This window comes from Trichosurus vulpecula, chromosome 3 (assembly GCF_011100635.1).
Source record: "Trichosurus vulpecula isolate mTriVul1 chromosome 3, mTriVul1.pri, whole genome shotgun sequence".
Lineage (NCBI taxonomy): Eukaryota > Metazoa > Chordata > Mammalia > Diprotodontia > Phalangeridae > Trichosurus > Trichosurus vulpecula.
In genome coordinates, this window is record NC_050575.1 from 42,087,893 (window position 1) to 42,109,191 (window position 21,299).

A 21,299-nucleotide genomic window follows, 5' to 3' on the forward strand; every position below is an offset into this window, starting at 1 on the left:
AGGCCTGGATCTGAGGTTCCTCTCCAAGGTTACAGTATTGAAACTCAGGCCAGCAAAAGCTCCTTGCCATGTTCTACCACTGCTAGGCACAATTCTTTTTAATTTGAACTGGATCCGTGACCTAGCTCTCAGACAACAGAACTGCCTGTTAGCACCTGTTCCTGCCCCCTTCACTATGTCAGGCACCTTTGGGCTAGATCTATAACCTCTGTTTTACTTAGTACGCTCTCCCAGGATCTCATTTAGCGTCCCTCTGCTGTATGATTCCACTTGGTGCCCTCTTAGCTAGACTTAATCCTCAGTGTCTGCAGACTTCTGTCTGTCTCCTTGAGCCAACCTGGCATCTAAGTTATCACTGATTCTATTCCTGAAGTCTTGTAATATTTATAGACAAGTTCCATTCATGTTTTAACTAAGGATAATAATAGAGGTGTGTCACTTGCCTTATAGAAAAGAAGCAGTACAGAGAATCTTACATCAGTGACAACCTAGACCTCGACATGGATCACTTGGAGAAAAGATCCCAGGCAAGCGGGAGCAGTACAGGCAGCATGAAGCACAAGCGCTTCTCTCGCCATTCTGCCACCAGCCACAGCAGCTCCCAAACATCAGGCATTGAGACTGATGCCAAAATAAGGGACATGGGGCCAGAAGACAGCTTCTTAGGCAGTACTATCTACCACAGACTAAAAACCTGCAGCTCCGTGACCAGCCAAGACAGCTCCCGTACCTCTGGGGTGGAAAGTGGTGGGAAGGACAGGCTGGAGGATGACTCACAGGATGATGGTAATTTACTCTAACGGACCAGCTAGCTAGCATTATTTTTACTTCACTGTCTTTCTACTTTGTGTTTCCTAGTTTTGCTGAATAATTGGTACTCCCAATATTTGTAGATGTGCCAAATAGACTAGCACAGTGACTCTCTCTCCCTATAACGCATGGCTATGAACAGAACTTCCTTCAAGCTGTGATAGCTGTATTTTTTTTAAATTTGGAGTTTTCTAATTATGAGTAAAAATAATGGTTAATAATTTTACATTTGTATGGGGATTTATAATTTACAAAGCACTTTCACACAGCTATCTAATCATAATACCTAGGCATCACTGACCTTCATAACAGTCTCTTAGAATGCAGAAAGTGTTGCTCTAGAAAAGATGATCCTCACAACAGCCTTATAGCAGGTAGGGCAAATAGTGTCAGTCCTGTTTTGTGTTATGAAAAAACTTAGGAAGGACTTCTAGGCAAGGCTTGGTAGTAGATTTAGGAGTTAAGCAGCTATTTGTTCTGGTAGTTTGTTAGTTAGACAAATTACCTAAAACATTTGTACCTTCATTTCTTTTTCTGTCAAATGAACATGATAACACCGATATAGAGGAGGACTTAATGTTTAAATGAGTCATAGTTTTCATAAAATATACAGAGAGTTTGTGGAAACTAATGTGTACAAATGAGAATAGCTATAATTACTTAAATTCTACTGAGAATCAGATTGAAAATTTTCCTTTCAAGTCTAATTTATGACTTTTCTCAATGTGTATGTGGCGTTTTCCTGCACTAGCACCCATACCATGTGAAGTAAATGTTATTTTCCTCTTCTGCATCAGAAATAGAAATGTTGGTTGATGACCCCAGAGACCTAGAGCAAATAAACGAAGAGGCTGTAGAGGTCAGCCCAGACATGTGTATCTACATCACTGAGGACATGCTGATGTCACAGAAGCTTAACGGCTATTCAGGTAACTGTCATGGGAAAATTCTTCACATTGTTCTCAACTTACTGCTTACTCTGGAAACAGAAGAAAGTGTCCTAGAAATATAAATAGGGAACATTTTTAACCACCCGTATATTTCAGAACAGTCAGCTGGAACATGAGGCACCAGGAATAAAGCACATAATTGATACCACCATGTATTTTCAGTGTATTTGGTATAAGGAGGTATAAAATGAAGAGCTAGGAACTTTATTTTAGAATAAGTTTTTGGGTTTGTTTTTTTTTTTTTTTTTGTCCAATACTTTAAAAATCAGTCAACCAACAGCTGTTCCTGGACTAGGTCCTGGAATTATAGACTTCTTCTTTACATATTTTGAGTTTTATACATTGTAAGGAAACAATAGTATTTTAGAATTGGGCCTTAGAGTCCAACCCCTTACTTTATAGTTGAAACTTAAGTCAAATGAGTTGGCAGTTATACAGTGCATCATAATGGTAAACTTAAGTAGAACAACCTACATTTTCCATTCTCATGTTCTTTATTTTAGCTTTGAGGAATTTTTCTCTCCTACAAGCTTTTCATATTAAATCTAGTATAGTCATTTTATCTCCCTTTTTTTCAAACATACTCTCAGACCCAAAAATGATTAGCATATTTTTTTCTTTTCAACAAGCAATCTTAAATTATTTGCTGTATCTCATCAGTAATTTTCTGGCACTTCAAGATAAGTCTTTAAAAAGAGTGCTGTCAAAGTTGAATTGGCTGTTATGCCATTTATGTCTCCTTCTGACAAAGAAAGCTCTTCTATTGTCCACAAAGCCATATTTTATAACTTCACAAGACTGCATGTAACCTTTGAATTGATCCTTTTCACTAGGCTAACAAAGAAGAACTAGGCTATCATGGTTTATGAAGAACAACTAGGAAATATTTATTATTGGATGTCACTAGATTTGACCAACAGAGAAGCATCAAACTGTCATCTACACCAATTTTAATTCCTGTACTAAGCTATACTGCTTATATTTCCCCAACCGAATATGGCATTGAGTTTTCTCCTTTAAGGAACATTTTGAACAGTTGAAGCAGTAGCACTTCTTTCTCCTGTATTTAAGGTTATTGTAGTTTTGCTTAGTCTTCTACACAAATGGATTTCCTAGAGCCTAGTCTGTGACTTTTAACAAAACATTTGCTCTGTGGTAGATCATATATATGAGTCCATGAAGATGCAGCCAACATTTAATTTTCTTATGAAAGGCAAGTATACTTTTGGATATATGGTTTCTTCATGCTTCACTCACTGTGAAAATAATTATTGTAGAAATACAGCAGTTAGACATTCTGTTTCTGAACACAAGCTTCTTAGAACTTCTGGGCTTATTAATCATTTAGTGTTGGATGATGAAAAATGAAAAACATTTCTAAAAGGACCCAAACGTATATCATTTAAGTAAACATCATATTAACGAAGATTCTTCATCCAGAATTAAAATGTACCTTTCTTTAAAACTTACTGGTGACAAGTTATGTGACTAGAAAGATGGTAGATTAATCACTTTCTTTCTTCAAATGTCCTCAACTTTTAGCCTTCCCAGAAAGGAATCATGAAGCAAATTTATAGCTAGCCAAATCTGCAGAAACTAGAAGGTAAAAAAAAAATCTTAGTAATCACCACTAGAGAACTCCAACACTTAAAGTACTCACTGCCACTCCTCCACCATCCTCAATTCATCTATAGCAGGTGTACGTACAAGCTAACTTTCAGGCTTGTGCCAGGACTAACCCTAAAACAGGAACCCCTGTTGCTGCAATAACTTGTCCAGAAAGGTATCTTCTACCTTACCCTCAATACCCAAGAAGCAGCAGATACTCTCTCCAGCCATCTAAAGTAAAACACTAGAAAATCAGGAAAGGTTATCAGCGTGGGCAGCTGTGTCCAGCCTGAAAAAAGGGGACTAAAACCTGGCTTGGAGTCAGTCCTAGCCTCTAAATTTACTTAGAACGGGGACCTAAACCAGCAAACTTGATATCCCGCAATGAAAGGAGGCTTACAGGCTAACTTTGGAGTTCTGTGCACCAGCAAGGTGGAAAAAGAGGGAGGGGACTTTGGAGTGAATATAGTTCAGAATTAAGAGCTTTCACTGCAGAATTTTAAAATTTGACACCCAAAAATACTGAAATAAAACTTGAATAAGAAGCAAAAAACTTTAAAAGAACACTTGAATTTTATACAAGCCAAAATGATTGATATTGAAGGCAAGATGCTCTGAGATAACTATAGGCCTTCCAAAAGAACATGTCAAATCTAAAATTAAATAATGCAAGATATAAGAGAACTCTGTAGAATTTCTGAATGTTACCAAAGCATACACATAAACCACCACCAGAAAAAAAGTCCTGCACTTCAAACTCCAGGACACATAGTGGTTAAATTTAATAAATTCAATGACAAACTGATTTTTGAAAGTAGGCTGATGGCCAAGATGGCAGAATAGAGGATGCAGCCCATCCAAACTCTCCCAACATTCCCCTCCAAAGACCTATAAAATAACACCTTAAGGGAGAGGATTCTGGGAAGATGGCTGAGTAGGTCAGAAAATTTCAAGCTCTCAAGATTTTCCTCCACAGAAGAGATAAAATAGCACCTCTGGGCAAACAGAGTGGGAAAACAAATAAGAGTATGCAGAATAGGGGTTCTCTTTGGACAAACAGAAGACCTGAAGAAAAATCCCAGGACAGGATTTCCTCCACATGAAGAGTAAATGCCTCCAGTCTAGGTAGGTCTGCTTAAACAATAAGCGGCAAGCTGCCTCGGGCCTGCCACAGGAACTTTTACCCCGGGACAGTGACCGGACTTGGGCATCTCACCTGGGGAAGATCTAGGGAACCTCTGCTTACAAGGAACGCCACAACCAACTTTGCTGTGGAGAGTGGCAGGGGCAAGAAGGAACCAGCACGCATCTGGTGAGTGCAGAAGCAGTGGGGCAGAAAGCCAGTGGCTGTGTGCACTTACAGGAGGTCTGATTTGTGTTAGAGGTCAGAGAGAAGAATTGAAGGGAATCAGAAGCCAGAGGCGCCATCCCCCAAACCCCAGGACTAGAGTAAATTATTACCAAAAAAAGTGCACAGGCAAAGGAGAAAGAATCCAACCATAAAGAGCTACTATGGGAATAGAGAAGACCAGGGTTTGTCTTCAGAGGAGGGTACTGAAGCAAAGAAACCCTCTTCTACTCCAAAGAGTAATGTCAAATGGTCACCTGCCAAAGAGTTCATTGAAGAACTTAAAGACTTTAAAAATCAAATGAGATAATTCTTTTCCACAACTTGACTAGTGTATAAATTAATTCAATGCGAAGTTATACATGGTAGTTATATGAGATTCCATGCCGTCTTGGGGAGGGAGGGGGAGGGAGGGGAGAAAATCTGGATCTCAAAATTATGTAGAACCGTGTGCTGTAAACTAAAAATAAAAAAAATTAATTAAAAATAAAAAAAAAGAAATTTAAAAAAAAATCAAATGAGAGAGATGGAGGAAAAATTAAAAAGAAAAATAAGAATAATACAAGAAAAACAAGAAGATTATGACAAAAAAGTTAGCCACTTAGAAAAGGAGATCCAGAATCTTGAGAAAATGACTCCTTGAAAATCAGAATTGGACAAGGACAAGCCAGCACAGTTATGAGAGATGAAGAGGTAAATATCTATATATATCTATATATATATATCTATATATATATCTATATATATATATATATATATATATATATATATATATGAAATGAAAAAATAGAATGTGAAACAAGAAAAATTGGAGTACCTGAAAGTTCTGATCAAAAAAAAAAATCTTGGTACAATAATACAAGCAATAATTAAACAAAATTGTCCTGAAGCATTAGAACAAAAGGGGAGGGGCAGCTAGGTGGCGCAGTGAGTAGAGCACCAGCCCTGGAGTCAGGAGGACCTGAGTTCAAATCCAGCCTCAGACACTTGACATATGTACTAGCTGTGTGACCTTGGGCAAGTCACTTAACCCCAACTGCCCTGCCAAAAAGCCAAAAAAAAAAAAAACCCAAAAGGGAAAAGCAGAAATAGAAAAAATCCACTGATTATCATCTGAAAGAGATCCTATGAGGAAAACTCACTGAATTATTAATAGTTAAACATAAGAATAATTGGACTACCTGAAAGTTCTGATCAAAAAGGGAATCTTGGTACAATAATACAAGAAATAATTAAACAAAATTGTCCTGAAGCATTAGAACAAAAGGGGAAAGTAGAAATAGAAAAAATCCACCGATTATCACCTGAAAGAGATCCTATGAGGAAAACTAACTGAAATATTAATAGTTAAATTCCAAAAGCCCCAGATCAAGGACAAAATATTCCGAGCCACAAGAAAAAACAATTTACCAATGATGATACCACAGTTAGACTCTCACAAGACCTAGCATTGGAAACACTAAAAGATTGTGGGTCTTGGAACACTATATATCAAAGAGCAAAAGGACGGCCTCTGGCCAAAAATATCATACCCAGCAAAGCTAAGTATAATTTTGAATGGAAAAAAATGGACATTTGATCAACTGTCAGACTTTCAGAAAAAACTACAACAACAAAACCCTGAACTCAATAGAAGATTTGACATACAGGAGCCAAGAGAGATAAGGTACATGGATAGAATGTTTACTTTTTATAAAGTATGGAAAATGTAAAAGCTATGTCTAAGACTGTTAGTAGTAAGGTAACTTGTAAGCTTATATGTGTATACATATGTCAGTACTTATATCTAAAAATGTATCCATGCTCAACTATAGCCTTGGGGTGGAGGGTAGCAGGGAAGAAGGGGGGAAAAAAGAAGAAAGTAAAAGGTGTACAACAGAGAACAAAAGAAAACCTACAAGGAAGCAAAGATAGACAGCTTTCAGCATAGCATATAGTATTTAATATATGTAGGCTTTCTTGAAATGATATAGTTTGAATCTTCTCCTTTGTTCTGCTGTACATATGACTTTTTTTAATTTTATATTTGTTTTATATTGTGTTTTTTCTTCTCTTATTATGTATTTAAATATTATTATTTGTCTAAAATAAAAATGGGAGCAGGTAGGTGGCACAGTGAATAGAGCACCGGCCTTGGAGTCAGGACCTGGGTTCAAATCTGGCCTCAGATATTTGACACTTACTAGCTGTGTGACCTTGGGCGATTGCTTTGCCTTCCCCCAAGGGAAATCAGATTTTAGGATGTTAGTACCAACAAAAGGTTAGAGTGTACATTTTTCCAACCTAAGACAACTTAGGAGGTCAGCAGGAAAGATCTGTGACACTGGGATAGGAGCCACCTAAAGCACATTCACCAGCATCACCAGGGGTGGGCCTTTGAAGTTGGAGAGGCAGCAGCATCATCAGCAGCTCTCAACCCAGAGATTGTCAGAAAGAGATTATAGAGGACCTTTTGCAGGTACTGAATGCAGCTGGTGCTGATTAGCTGATTAGCAGACCCACATGCAGTTCCGGGTCACAGTTCCAGGACAGAGAAGGGCACTTGTGGTTGGTCACAAGTGAGCAGGAGCCCTGATCACAGTCCCATTGCCAAGGGGAGCACCGGCACTTGTGGCTACAAGATTAATGACCACATCTCTCCCTGGATCCAAAAACTTGCAGACATCCAAAACTAACTCTGAAGATACACAATAAAGCCTAAGTCTTGAGATAGTGCCTCTCCATCCCCAGGTGAGCAGAGCCCAACCTTAACATAAAATTCAGTGTCAAGAAATAGACTGGAAAAATGAGCAAACAGCAAAAATAGATTTTGACCATAAAAACCTACTACAATGGCAGGAAAGACCAAGATGTAAACTCGGAAGAAAACAGCTACAAGTAAAGCCTCAAAGAAAAAGGCTAATTGGGCCCAAGGCCGGCAAGAATTCTTGGAAGAGTTAAGGAAAGAGATAAAGAATGGTGTGGGAAAAATTGGGAAAAGAAATAAGAGTGATGCAAGAAAATTGTGAAAAGAGAATTAACAGCTTGGTTTAAGAGGCACCAAAAAAAATACTGAAGAAAACATCTCAAAAAACAGAATTAGCCTAATGGTAAAACAGGCACAAAAATTCAGTGAAGAAAATAATTCCTTAAAAAGCAGAATTGCACGTAGGGAGGAGGAGAGGAAGGGAAACCACAGTTACGTTATAATCTCTCCACCGGTCAGCTGAGCCCGCTTGCCAAAGAAGATGGAAAATAACTGTTGTGCTTCGTTACTCTGTGAGCTCCTCAAGGTCAGGATGGCCGCCTTCCGCCTCTTTGTCTGTCCCGGCTCAGCTTCATAATAGACACTTAAGTGTTATTTTGAATTGAATTACTGAATTTATTTGAATTCATCGGTTATCTTACCTGAGCCTCGTTGCTGTGTAACACTATAGAAGGATTCCACCTTGAGACTGAACCCCTAGGGAGGAGATAACTCACCTGAGCTCACCGCTTGATTCACTCTCACCTAGCCCGTCGTACCCTCACCATTCAATTGTTCTGAACCCCGGATGCTCCTCCCTTATCTCCAAAATTATCCAACCCTTCCACCATTTTCTCTTAATGCTTAATCCGTAGGTAACATTTACTTTCATCTTAATTTCCTTTCCTTTTCCTTCCATCTTTTTGCATTCACTTAGACACCGTCCTCTTCTCTTAAATCTCTCGCTCCCTCATTCTGTTTCTGAGCTTGTCTTGCCAAGCCTCAGCTCTGGATTATTCCCACCATGCCCTGCTTTTGCTTCTGCCTCGCACAGGGTGCTCAAGAATGCTAGAGGAAAAATATCAAACTCGTGGTTCCTGGATCCGCTACAAATTTGTTAGATAATTTCAACCGGACCCTTCCTGCAGCAAGGTATTCCTCCCTAGTTGTCCCATTCAACGCAGTGGCTTTTCCAAACCTTTAAATCCTTCCTAGAACTTCCCATAGTTTCCCTTCCTCCTACCCTCAGCTGAGAGCCTTGTCTCATTTCACTGGAAAAAATTGAGGCCAGTTGCCAAGAGTTTCTTCTCATCCCCTCTTCCTCAGCTCATATGTCTCAAATACCTTCTGCTACTATCTTCTCCTTCACCCCATCTCACAATGAAATGGCCCTTCTTGCTAAAGTAAATCTCTGTATATGCACAAGTGATCACTTTCCATTCCATCTATATCAGTAAGGCAAGATTCATGACCTGGAGGATGACCGTGAACATGCCCATGTGGTTCAGAATCGCAAAGTATGAAAAACTCTTTAGGTAGAAGGCAGAGGAAGTATAACATTTATTTAGGAACCAAAGAATCGGATCCCAGAACCAGTAATTCCAGTTCGATATAGCTGTAATTGTATTCCAAAACCAGTAAGCCCATGTCAGTGTAGCAACAAGGAGATTAAAACACAGTATTACACCAAAGAGCCAAGTCTTCCTGTAACCTTCCCCCCTGCTGGGGCCTTCCCATAAACAGTCACTCATGAATCCTAGCTGTTTACTTGTCTGTGTCCTCTCCCCCCTCTGTCCTCTGGTCTGCAGCTCTTTCCCCCAAAACCTTCCTCACTTCCCAGCTTCCCTATTAATGGTGAGGTCACCAGATCCTTCCAGTTACCCAAGCTCACAACCTACATGTCAACCAAGACTTCTCACACTCTCTCACCTTCTATATCCAGTCTGTTGCTCAGATACTGCTACTATTTTGATGCTAGTCTCCATTACCTTATATCTGGACTACTGCATTAATCTCCTGCTTGGTTTCTCTGACACAAGTTTTCTTCCTACTCCAGTACGTCTTTCATTCATTTGTCAAAGTAATCTTCCTAAAGCAGAAATCTGACCGTGCTACCCTATTCTGTTATCTCTAGGATAACATGTAAATTTCTCTGCTTGACTTTTAAGGTCTTTGTAATCTATCCCCTTCCTACCTTACTTTTTTTTTCTTAAACTTAGATGCCTAGTATATACTCTGTGATCCGGTGACACTCCTTATTCCTAACTCCTCTGTCTCTTTATTCCATGCATCTTCACTGATTATGCCATGCCTGAAATTCCCTCTTTGTCTCTGCTTGGCTTCATTCAAATCTCAGCTGAAATCCCACCTTCTGTAAAAAGCTTTTTTTGTCCCCCTTAATATTAGAGCCTTCTTTCCCAGAATCCTTATCGTGTGTGTGTGTGTGTGTGTGTGTGTGTGTGTGTGTGGTTCGTACACCATTGTTTGCATGTTGTCTCTGCCTTTAGAATGTAAATTCCTTAAGCAAAGTAAGCCTTCAAGGTTCTCTTTCTTTTCTTCGTATCCCCAACACTTATCATCATGCCTGGCACATAGTAAGTGCACTGTCCACGATGCTTGTTGAATTGACTTAATGCTTCTGAGCCAAGAAAAGGGAGAGAATTCGAAGGAAGGGGGGCAATGACTAAAGGAGAGGCCTTGTCCCGAGTCAGAACCAGATGGTAGAGAGAGTTAAGATCTGGAGTGTATCAACCATTCCTACCGGGGGGAGGTGGGGTGCAGGTGGGATATTGAATACATCTCAAAGACCCAAAACTATTTTTTTTGTGGGAGGTACTTTTTGCTTCTTTTTTATTTCTACACCAATCATTTCTAATTCCACAGCTATTGCTATTCAACTCCTTTGTAACAGAAAAAAATTAAGCAAAACCAACCAGTGGAGTGACCTACTCGGCTAGCATATATGCCTCATTCTACATTTATAGTCCCCCTTACCTGAGAGAAAGAAGATATGTGTCATCATATGTTCTCCAAGACCAAGATTTGTTATACTTCATTAGAGTTGGGCAGCCTTTCTGTTACTATTTTGTCTGTTATTATAGTCAATTTGTGTAATGTTCTGCTTTTTCTTGTTTACCTGTACAACGTTTCCATGTTTTTCTGAATATCTTAGTTGTCCATTGCATTCCTATACCACAATTTGTTTATTCATTCCCCAGTCAAGAAGTACCCACCTCATTTCCATTTTTTATGGCAAACTGCTTCAAAATTTATCAATGAATATTTTGCTTTCAGACTATTCCCTTTCTCCTGGTTTTGAAAAGTATAGGGACTGGTGTCCGTGAAGCTGTGACTTATGAAATTTTGAATATCAGTGGGACAGTCCCACTAACAAAAAAATTAAGAGAGGAATACACTACTGATAATAATGATGGTGGTAGTTTTGAGTTTTTGAGGCTATTTTTCACAAACACATGTATAGTTATGCTTAATAGTTTATTAAGATGTGTTAAAGTATCCTTATGTACTCTTTTTATTTTGTTATTAATTTTGCAATAAATATCCTAATTTATATAGAGGGTTGTTAATAGTTTGAATTCTAAACCTTTCCCTGTACTGCTTATCTCCCAGCAACCTTCAGATTCTCTTAGCATTGCTTTGCCTTACCCCAACTCTAAAATTGGTGATTATTTCTTGTCTCATTTAAAATATTCGCCATCTATTTTGTAGGTTTGTCTTTCAAGGAAAATGCATGTTGAGTAAGTTGGAGAACTTCATTGTTCTTTGTATTTTCTCATTCAGGACTAATTGTAAAAGAAATCAGTTCTTCCACATCTAGCTCTTCAGAAACAGTTGTCAAACTCCATGGCCAAAGCACTGACTCTCTCCCACAGGTATGTGATCAATTATTTTTTTTTCTAATTACATGTAAAAATAGTTTTCAACATTCACTTTTATAAGATTTTGAGTTCAAATTTGTTCTCCCTCTCTCCCTCTTCTCCCCCCTACCCAAGATAGCAAACAATCTGATATAGGCTATACATGTACAATTATATTAAATATATTTCCACATGAGTCATGTTGTGAAAGAAGAACCTGAACAAAAGGGAAAAACCTTGAGAAAGAAGAGACAAAAAAAATTAGTATGCTTCACTCTGCATTCAGACTCCATAGTTCTTTCTTTGGATGTGGACAGCATTTGCCATCATGAGTTTTTTGGAATTCTCTTAGATCATTGTATTGCTGAGAAGACCTAAGATTATTATAGTTAATTATTGCACAATGTTGCCGTTACTGTGTACAGTGTTCTGGTTCTGCTCCCTTCACTCAGCATCTGTTCATTCAAGTTTTTCTGAAATCTGCCTGCTCTTCATTTCTTATAGCACAATAGTATTCCATTACATTCATATACTACAGTTTGTTCAGCTATTCCCCAGTTGATGGGCATCTGCTCAGTTTCCAACTCTTTGCCACCACGAAAAGAGCTGCTATAAATATTTTTGTATGTGTGGGTCCTTTTCCCTTTTTTATGATCTCTTTGGGATCTGTTTATGATCTCTTTGTATTGCTGGATCAAAGGGTATGCACAGTTTGGTTGCCCTTTGGGCATAGTTCCAAATTGCTCTCCAGAATGGTTGGATCAGTTTACAACTCCAACAACAGTGCTTCAATTTTCCCACATCTTCTCCAACATTTATCGTTTTCCTTTTCTGTCATATTAGCCAACATGATAGGTGTGAGGTGGTACCTCAGAGTTGTTTTAATTTGCATTTCTCTAATCAGTAGTGATTTAGAGCATTTTTTTAATTTAAATTTATTTATTTAACATATTTGGTTTTCAGCATTGATTTTCACAACAGTTTGAATTACAAATTTTCTCCCCATTTCTACCCTCCCCCCCCACTCCAAGATGGCTTATATTCTGGTTGCCCTGTTCCCCAGTCAGCCCTCCCCTCTATCAGCCCCCTCCCCTCTCATCCCCTTTTCCCTTCCTTTCTTATAGGGCAAGATAAATTTCTATGCCCCATTGCCTGTGTATCTTATTTTTTAGTTGCATGCAAAAACTTTTTTTGTTTTTGAACATCTGATTTTAAAACTTTGAGTTCCAAATTCTCTCCCCTCTTCCCTTCCCACCCACCCTCCCTAAGAAGTCGAGCAATTCAACCTAGGCCACACATGTATCATTATGTATAACCCTTCCACAATACTCATGTTGTGAAAGGCTAACTACATTTTGCTCCTTCCCAACCCATCCTGCTTTATTGAATTTTCTCCCTTGACCCTGTCCCCTTTCCGAAGTGTTTGTTTTGATTACCTCCACCCCCATCTGCCCTCCCCTCCATCATCCCCCCCCCTTTTATTTTTTTTTTATCTTCCTCCCTCTTCTTTCCTGTGGGGTAAGATACCCAACTGAGTATGTATGGTATTCCCCCTCAGGCCAAATCTGATGAGAGCAAGGTTCACTCATTCCCCCCTCACCTGCCCTCTCCCCTCCTCCCACAGAACTGCTTCCTCTTGCCACCTTTATGTGAGATAATCCACCCCATTCTATCTCTCCCTATCTCCCTCTCTCAGTATGTTGCTCTCTCATCCCTTAATTTCATTTTATTTCTTTTAGATATCTTCCCTTCATCTTCAACTCACCCTGTGTCTGCTCTCTCTCTTTTACATATATATATAAACACATATATATACACATACATACACATTCACTTGTATAGATACATAAACATATATATGCATATTCCCTTCAACTACCCTAATACTGAGGTCTCATGAATCATACACATCATCTTTCCATGTAGGAATGTAAACAAAACAGTTCAACTTTAGTAAGTCCCTTGCAATTTCCGTTTCTTGATTACCTTTTCATGCTTCTCTTGATTCTTGTGTTTGAAAGTCAAATTTTCTATTCAGTTCTGGTCTTTTCACTGAGAAAGCTTGAAAGTCCTCTATTTTATTGAAAATCCATATTTTGCCTTGGAGCATGATACTCAGTTTTGCTGGGTAGGTGATTCTAGGTTTTAATCCTAGCTCCATTGACCTCCGGAATATCGCATTCCAGGCCCTTCGATCTCTTAATGTAGAAGCTGACAGATCTTTGGTTATTCTGATTGTGTTTCCACAATACTCAAATTGTTTCTTTCTGGCTGCTTGCAGTATTTTCTCCTTGATCTGGGAGCTCTGGAATTTGGTGACAATATTCCTAGGAGATTTCTTTTTGGGATCTATTTGAGGAGGTGATCGATGGATTCTTTCAATTTCTATTTTGCCCTGTGGTAGAGCATTTTTTTATATGACTATAAATAGCTTTAATTTCTTCATCTGAAAACTGCCTGTTTATATCCTTTGACCATTTATCAATTGGGGAATGACTTATACTCTTAAAAAATTTGACTCAGCTCTTAGTATATTTTAGAAATGAGGCCTTTATCAGAAACACTTGCTATAAAAGTTTTTTCCCAGCTTTCTCTTCTAATCTTGAAATTGGCATTGTTGGCACAAAAATTTAATATAATGTGATCAAAATTAATGTGATCAGTTAATAATTATACAGTAGGTCCTCAAAGTATAGCAACTAAGTAAAATACTCCCCAAAAAACTGATCTTACACTTTCTGTTTTTCCGTTTGGAGTGTTTCATTCTTTATTTTCTTTGAGATTTTTTTACTTGAAATGCCTGTTTGTCCTCTGATTCTCATATTGTCCATATCAGAGGGAAGAAATCTGTGGCAATTTAAAACCACAATAACTGCATATTAGTATAAAATGTCTTACTGATTCTGAGACCTTGCTTGAAGCTGTGTCGGCAACACTTGAATTTCTTGCCTAGTTAATTTTTTTTTTTATTCCAACAACACTGACATTCCTATCAATTATGATCCTTGCCTGGTAAAGCACTTGAGCACTTGAGCTTGTTGGTTCATATAATTGGTCTACTCAGGCCACAATTCTGTCTCTGGAGAAAGTATGAAGGGATATCTTATGTCCTGACATTTGTTGTCCTTTATTAGATCAAAGAGCAAATCTAGAGACTGTCTTCTAAACAATTCATTTTCCCTAGACAACCTATTTTAAAACTATTTTTATCTCATTTATTTATTTGATTATGTAGTTATTTGAATTAATGACATCTGTAAGATTCATTCAGTATCTGCTAGATATAATCTTTATTCTAATCACCACTTCTTTCTGTTTTTGAGAGGTGACCCCATTGTTTTTAATCAGTGTTCACACTTGTCATTTTCTAAGATTCCATTTTATCTCTATCATATTTTTGTATTTACAGAGTATAAATCATTAAACCTTTTGTATCAGATGTCTTATAATTGTTATAATCTGTGGATTTTTTTTGCAGGCTATCTGTCGAAAACCAAAGACTTCCAGTGATCGACATAGCTTGAGTCTGGATGATATCAGACTTTACCAAAAAGACTTCTTGCAGATAGCGGGTCTGTGTCAGGACACTGCTCAGAGTTACACTTTTGGATGTGGTCATGAACTGGATGAAGAAGGCCTTTATTGTAATAGCTGCTTGGCTCAGCAATGTATTAACATACAAGATACTTTCCCAGTAAAAAGAACAAGCAAATATTTCTCTTTGGATCTCACCCATGATGAAATACCAGAATTTGTGGTTTAAAACAACATGAGTACAGCAGGAATACTGCTTCGAGAGAGATTATTCAAGTTGATTCTTCTTGTTTTAAGGGTTCCTTATGCCGTATTTCTCCTGCTTACTCTCTCATACATTCCCTCCACCCTCTCCCACTATATAGAGTTTTCTTCCTAATGATGTCAATGCATATCAAATATTTGTAAAGATTGCACTTTAAGTACTGCCCGCTCTGCAGTTCATGGCAGCACCAAAATTGTGCAGAATGGCTTGAGGTCTTCTCAGTTTGCACTGCTCACCTGGAAAGAAACTCTGTTTCAACTTTACATCTAGAACATTAGCATTTTTTTTTCAGTTCCCATAAGCTCATACACTTGTCTTGTTAAGATACCATTGGCTTTTGTGTAAACGTTGCCATTCTATTGTGGCTTCTGCCTTCTTAATATAGGTACTAGAGAGAGGAGTGGTTCTGGCAAACCAAAGATCTGTAAATATTATAGATATTTGTATCCAAAAGACACAAATTAAACAATGTCTAGTGGCCTTCTATGTATGTAGTTATACCTTGTGAAACAAATTGCAGTAGACAGATTTCTATTTAGTGACATACAATCATATCTCTCCAGAAATATTCCAGAACTGATTTGAGAACTTACTCAAAAAATGAGCTTTTTGCTCAAATCCTAACATGTTTTGTGATGTTTACAAATCAAATTTCTGTTAAAAAAATAGGAAAAAACCGCTAAAGTATATGTTTCTTTTTTGTTAAATGAACAGTGACAGGTCATTCTGATGCCATAATGTTTGTTCAAAGTATTTTTAAAATATGCATATGTTATACATATATAAATATATAGGCTTGTGTGTGTTTATATGTGTATGGAACTTAACATTTTTTTTTTCACTTAACAAATAATCAACATCTGTCTCTTTTTGTTATGTTACTTAGAAACAGTAAGTTTTCTAAGCTTTAACTTATGTAGTTTGGGACAATTAGATTGCACAAGCACAATTTTTCTGTTGTCCCTTTTCATATAGAAAGCCATTTTCCTGTATTTTTGAAATTTCTTACCAAGGAGAAGACCTGTAATAGGGAGAATGTTATTCTTACCATTAGCTTAGAGCAAATTTCAAAACCAACCACTAAGCCATTATCATGATAAAGTAAAAGCAAGTCAGTATAATTGTGAACTTGCCTCTTTCAAGTAAGGTGAAGATGTTGCTGAAACAGTGGCAGAGACCTTCATAGCACAATGCCTTTTTATTGAAATATTTTTAAATTAATAGCTTAATATTCTTGCAGTCCTATTTTACCATATTTTGATATGTCATTTTATATCATGTTTTCTTTTAAAATACATTTATCTATATTCAAATATATAATTTTATATAGAAGTGTGATATTTTTATATAAATGATGTTGTAAGATAAAAAGTAGAGTTGGAGTACAGCAAAACTTTTTTGTATGACCCTGGCATGGGAAGCAGTATTACAGAACACTATATGGAAGTACTCCAGCATTGTCGCACCTCATGTATTTGTGATCCTTGAGGTTTTGCAAGCACATATGGTCAATTTATGTATAGCTTGCAAACTTGTCAAATTATTTTAATTGACAGCTTAAAAGCGGAAAATGCTCTGTATTCATGAAAATATTTGTTCTTATTCAAATGCATTAATTAACCAAAGTTTCAGATATCCAGATTTGCAAAAGTATCTGATCAAGTGGCAGTGTGCAATATGAAAACATTAGCTAATATATGTTTTTCATATGTCATTAAACAACTTATTTTTTCCATAAAGAAGGCTTATGAAATAAACATAGCAAAGCTAAAGTTCTAAAGGATATTATATGGCAAATTCCATTAACACTTGATATTTGTTCAGACATGTAAAAAATTCATAGCAAGTGATAAAAAGAGTAGCTTATGCTTTGCATTCTCTAACCTTTGGTTAGCATCAAGTGTTTACTTATGTTTCCAACCTCATTTATTTGGCTCAACTTCTTTCCAGTTGATTTTATAAGTGGTTTTCTTATGCTTGTGTTAATAATGACACAAAGAAAAACTTTTGCTTTTCATTTCTCTAGTCTAGTTGTTGGCAAACACCACTGTTGCAAGGAAAATGGCATGTGGAAAACCCAACTTGAATATTCTATGTTTTTTGCATTTGAAAATTGTGGTTTCAAAAGTGTAAAACTGTTATTTATACTGCATCTGATTTTTTAAAAACTCATAATTGGTCAGTATACAGATTTGGTTTATATTGCCTTTTTATATGGACAACATATGTTGGCAACAATGAACTTAATGCCTAATCAAGTTGTAAATAATCCTTTCTGTGAAAGGATCATCATACCAAGATGATAACGTAATTGAATTATTTTGTAACAAAGTTTGTTGTGTGCCTTTCATGATATTATTAGAAATTCAATAAAATATATTTGTTTGCATTTAGAGCCTCTTTCTCCTGGAGCTCAGTTAAGCAAAGACCACAGAAAGATTCTAGGCAGTTATTTTGACCGTACTTTGTAAAAGAAATCATACGACAGAACCCTTTTGTTTGTACTCTGATTAATGCAGCCAGAGAATTCATGTGCTTCATTCTAGCCTGGAAGAAAATCCCAAACTGAATGTTCTGTAGACATCTCAAATTCAACATGTCCAAAACAGAACTCATAATCTTTTCTCCAAAATCTTCTCCTCTTCCAAATATCCCTATTAGCATCAATGCCACCACTGTCCTTCCATTCACCCCAGGTTCACAATCTCAATGTCTTCTTCCATTCCTCACTTTCACTCACCCCACATAGGTGCCAGATTTTGTCATTTTACCTTCACATGATCTCTCATACATCCACTCCTCTCTGTTCACACAATCACTACTTTAGTTCCATACCCTCACCACCTCTTACCTGGAATATTACAAAGAAGTAGTATTCTAACGGGTCTCCTGTCCTCAACTCCAAATCCATCCAAAGTTATTTTTCTAAAGCATAGGTCTGATCATGTCACCCTCCTCTCCCTCCTCAGTAAACTAAAGTGGCTTCCTATTGTCTCCATAATCATATATAAACTCCTTTGTAACTGAACCCCTTCCACCTCATCGGTCTTGTCATACTTTACTCTCTTCCAAACACTCCACATCCCAGCAACACTCACCTACTTGGAGTTACTCAGACACCACTGCATCTCCCATCCATGCCTTCCGGCTGCCTAGTAGTATGCCTGGAAAGCTTTACCCCTCACCTCTGCCTCTTGGTTTTATTTTTGTTTTCTTCAAAACTGACCCCCAAATCCCGCCTTTTCCAGAAGATCTTTCCTGTACCCCTTCCCCACTTCTTAGCCCCAAAGTTGCTAGTTTCTTCTCCCAGATTGCCTTTCATCTACTCTGCATATACTTAATCATTTACATGTTGCTTCTCCCAATAGAATGTAAACTTTAAGGAGAAGGGACTATTTTTGCTTTTTTTTTTTGTCCCCAGTGCATAACACAGTCTGGCACATAGTAAGTACTTAAATGCTGGTTGACTGAGTTGATTATAGATTCATGAGTAAGATTAAGTTCCAGCTCTTCCACTAACTAGCTGTGTTATCACAGACAATTCTAGTAATTTCTGTGTACTTGAGTTTCTTCAAATGTAAAATGGAGATGATATTGATGTATCTCAGGACTGTTTACACGCTCAAATAGGATGGCACTTTCAGTAGTTGAAGCGATATATCCTTACCGATAAATCACTGTAGGAAGTAGCATATAGTAAAAGGGCATCTTGTACTTATCCCTTCACTGATACTTTTGGTCATGAGGACTATATAAGTTGTAATTAAAAAGAGTGGTCTGGGTCTGATCTTGGTAAGGAGGGGCAAGAGAAGTCTGGAAACAGGCCTTTTCAACTGTAGATTACTAATGTTAATTTAGTTCCCTCTCTTTACCACCTTTTTTTTTTAACACGAATAAGAGTTAAGAGAGGAAACAGAATAGGATGGGTGGAAAATCAAAAGTACCAATTATAACTATAAATGTGAAAAGAGTGAAATAGCCTATAAAATGGCAGAGGGTAGATGAATGAATCAGGAAAATAACCCAACAAAAACATTTAAAACATAATGACGCAGTTACGAGGAGTTGGGGGTAGCATCTATCGTAACTCAGGTAAATCCAGAAATGTTGGGGTGGAATGACGATCTTGGACAACTCAATAGAAAAAAAATATATATTTGCTTAAAATAGGTAAGTAAGGAAACTACATTATGAGTAAAAGGCCCTTAGACGAAATACTAACATACACATTTATGAGTATGTGTGATATATATATATATGTGTGTGTGTGTGTGTATGTGTATATATGTGATACTTAGATACATAGTGGTGTTCATGTACATATAGATGCTGAATGGCATAGCCTTAGAACAAGGAGAAACATTGTAAAACAATAATTGCTACAGCCTTCAATGTGCCCCATTCAGTCCTAGAAAGACCTAAAAGAAATACAAACAAGAAAAAAGCCAATAAACAAGAGCAACACCTAAGATATTACTAAGGTTGAGCAATCCCTCCTTTTCTTAAGGAACTACCATGTTCTAGGCAACTGGTAATACAAAATTAAAAAAAGGTCAGCCATAAATACTTACAGATACACATGTTGCAAGTATATGTGTTGTGTGTGCGTGCGCACATACATATATGTATGTAATAGACTATACAGCTCAAAATAGGTCCCTTTAAATATCTTTTTAATTGGAGGAAGATGAATATCGATTCATTCAAATATAAGTATGGCTGAGGGAAAATTCATAATCAAATAGAAGTCACAAAAATAAAATATATAATTTTGATTACATATGATTAAAAATGTGCTAACAAAATTAACCAAGATATGAAAGGAACGTTAAATAGTTAAAAATCTCTTTAAGTATCTCTAATAAGGATCTGATAGTCAAGATATATGGGGAATTAGCACAAAACCGAGAGCCATGTCCCTGTAGAGACGTTAATGGTATTTCAATAGTGCTTTAAGGTTTGCAAGGCACTTTGTAAATATCTAATTTTATCCTCACAACAACCCTGAGAAGCAGGTGGTGTTAACTTCATTTGAAGAAACAGGTTCAATGACTTGCACAACTCACACAACTATTAAGTGTTAGGTTGGATTCAAACAGCTCTTCTTGACTCAGTGTCTATTGTCTGTGCCATTTAACTGCTTAAGTATTGAAAGACATAAACAGTTCTCAAGAGAATTACTACAAACTTAGCAATCACATCAGAGATTGTTCCAAATCACTAAGTGCTCGTTGAAATAGCATTGATGGGGCAGCTAGGTGGTTCGGTGAGTAGAGCACCGGCCCTGGAGTCGGGAGGACCTGAGTTCAAATCTGGCCTCAGACACTTGACACACTAGCTGTATGACTTTGGGCAAGTCACTTAACCCCAATTGCCCTGCCTTCCCCCCTCAAAAAAAAAGAAAAAGAAGTAGCATTGATGCTACGCCCAGCAAATTTCCAAAAATTATAAACGTTGAAAGGCAGACACAGTGCCAATGGATTTATGCAACTATTCTGGAAAGTATACCAAAGGACGATCATCAATTTGGAAATAGCTAAGAACTGTGGGACACTGGTGGAGTGTCACTGGGTCATAAAATGAATATATGAATAAAGGCATGGAAAGATTTATGTGAACTGAGGGAAAATAAGGTAAGCAAAATCAGAAAAAACAATATACATGATTACTACAACAATGTATTTGGAAAGAACAATGAAGCAAAACAATGTTGAGTGATGACAAAAGAGAAGGTTTAACCTCAGAGGAGTTAGTGCTCTCTTCACTGCAATGGTGAGAGATTGTGGGTGTGGAATGCAGTTTGCTAAAGTTTGTGGGTGTGGAATGCAGTTTGCTAAAGTGCTTTTCCTTTTTCTTTTCAAATCTTATTTCAAGGGATGGATCACTGCATGAGATGGAGGAAAATGGGATATATTTAGAAATGAATGCAATTTTAAAACAAAAGGCATCATTAGAAAAAGGAAAAAAAGACTGGCATAATGTATAGAGGGCCAATCTTAGCATAGAAAAGACATAGGTTCAACCCCTAGCTCTGACATAGACTAGTTGTGTGGTGATGGAAAAGTCACTTAACATCTTATTGCCCTAGTCAATTGTAACACTATGTTACAAAACAGTTGCTGATCTGAATCACTGTAGGGAGTTTCCATACCAAGAGTTCCCCATTCTGATACCATGGCTC

General features: G+C 37.3%; 1 protein-coding gene across 1 annotated transcript in view; it reads left to right on the forward strand.

Moving 5' to 3' along the window:
- Window positions 1–17,505, forward strand: part of FRMD6 (FERM domain containing 6) — a 101,094-nt gene extending 83,589 nt beyond the window's left edge. Inside the window, exons 11-14 of the mRNA XM_036752407.1 lie at window positions 451–786; window positions 1,608–1,739; window positions 11,243–11,334; window positions 14,798–17,505. Coding sequence (XP_036608302.1) covers window positions 451–786; window positions 1,608–1,739; window positions 11,243–11,334; window positions 14,798–15,082 — 845 coding nt within the window. The 3' untranslated portion in view covers window positions 15,083–17,505. The remainder of the gene's footprint in view (window positions 1–450; window positions 787–1,607; window positions 1,740–11,242; window positions 11,335–14,797) is intronic.
- The last annotated feature ends 3,794 nt before the right edge of the window (window positions 17,506–21,299 follow it).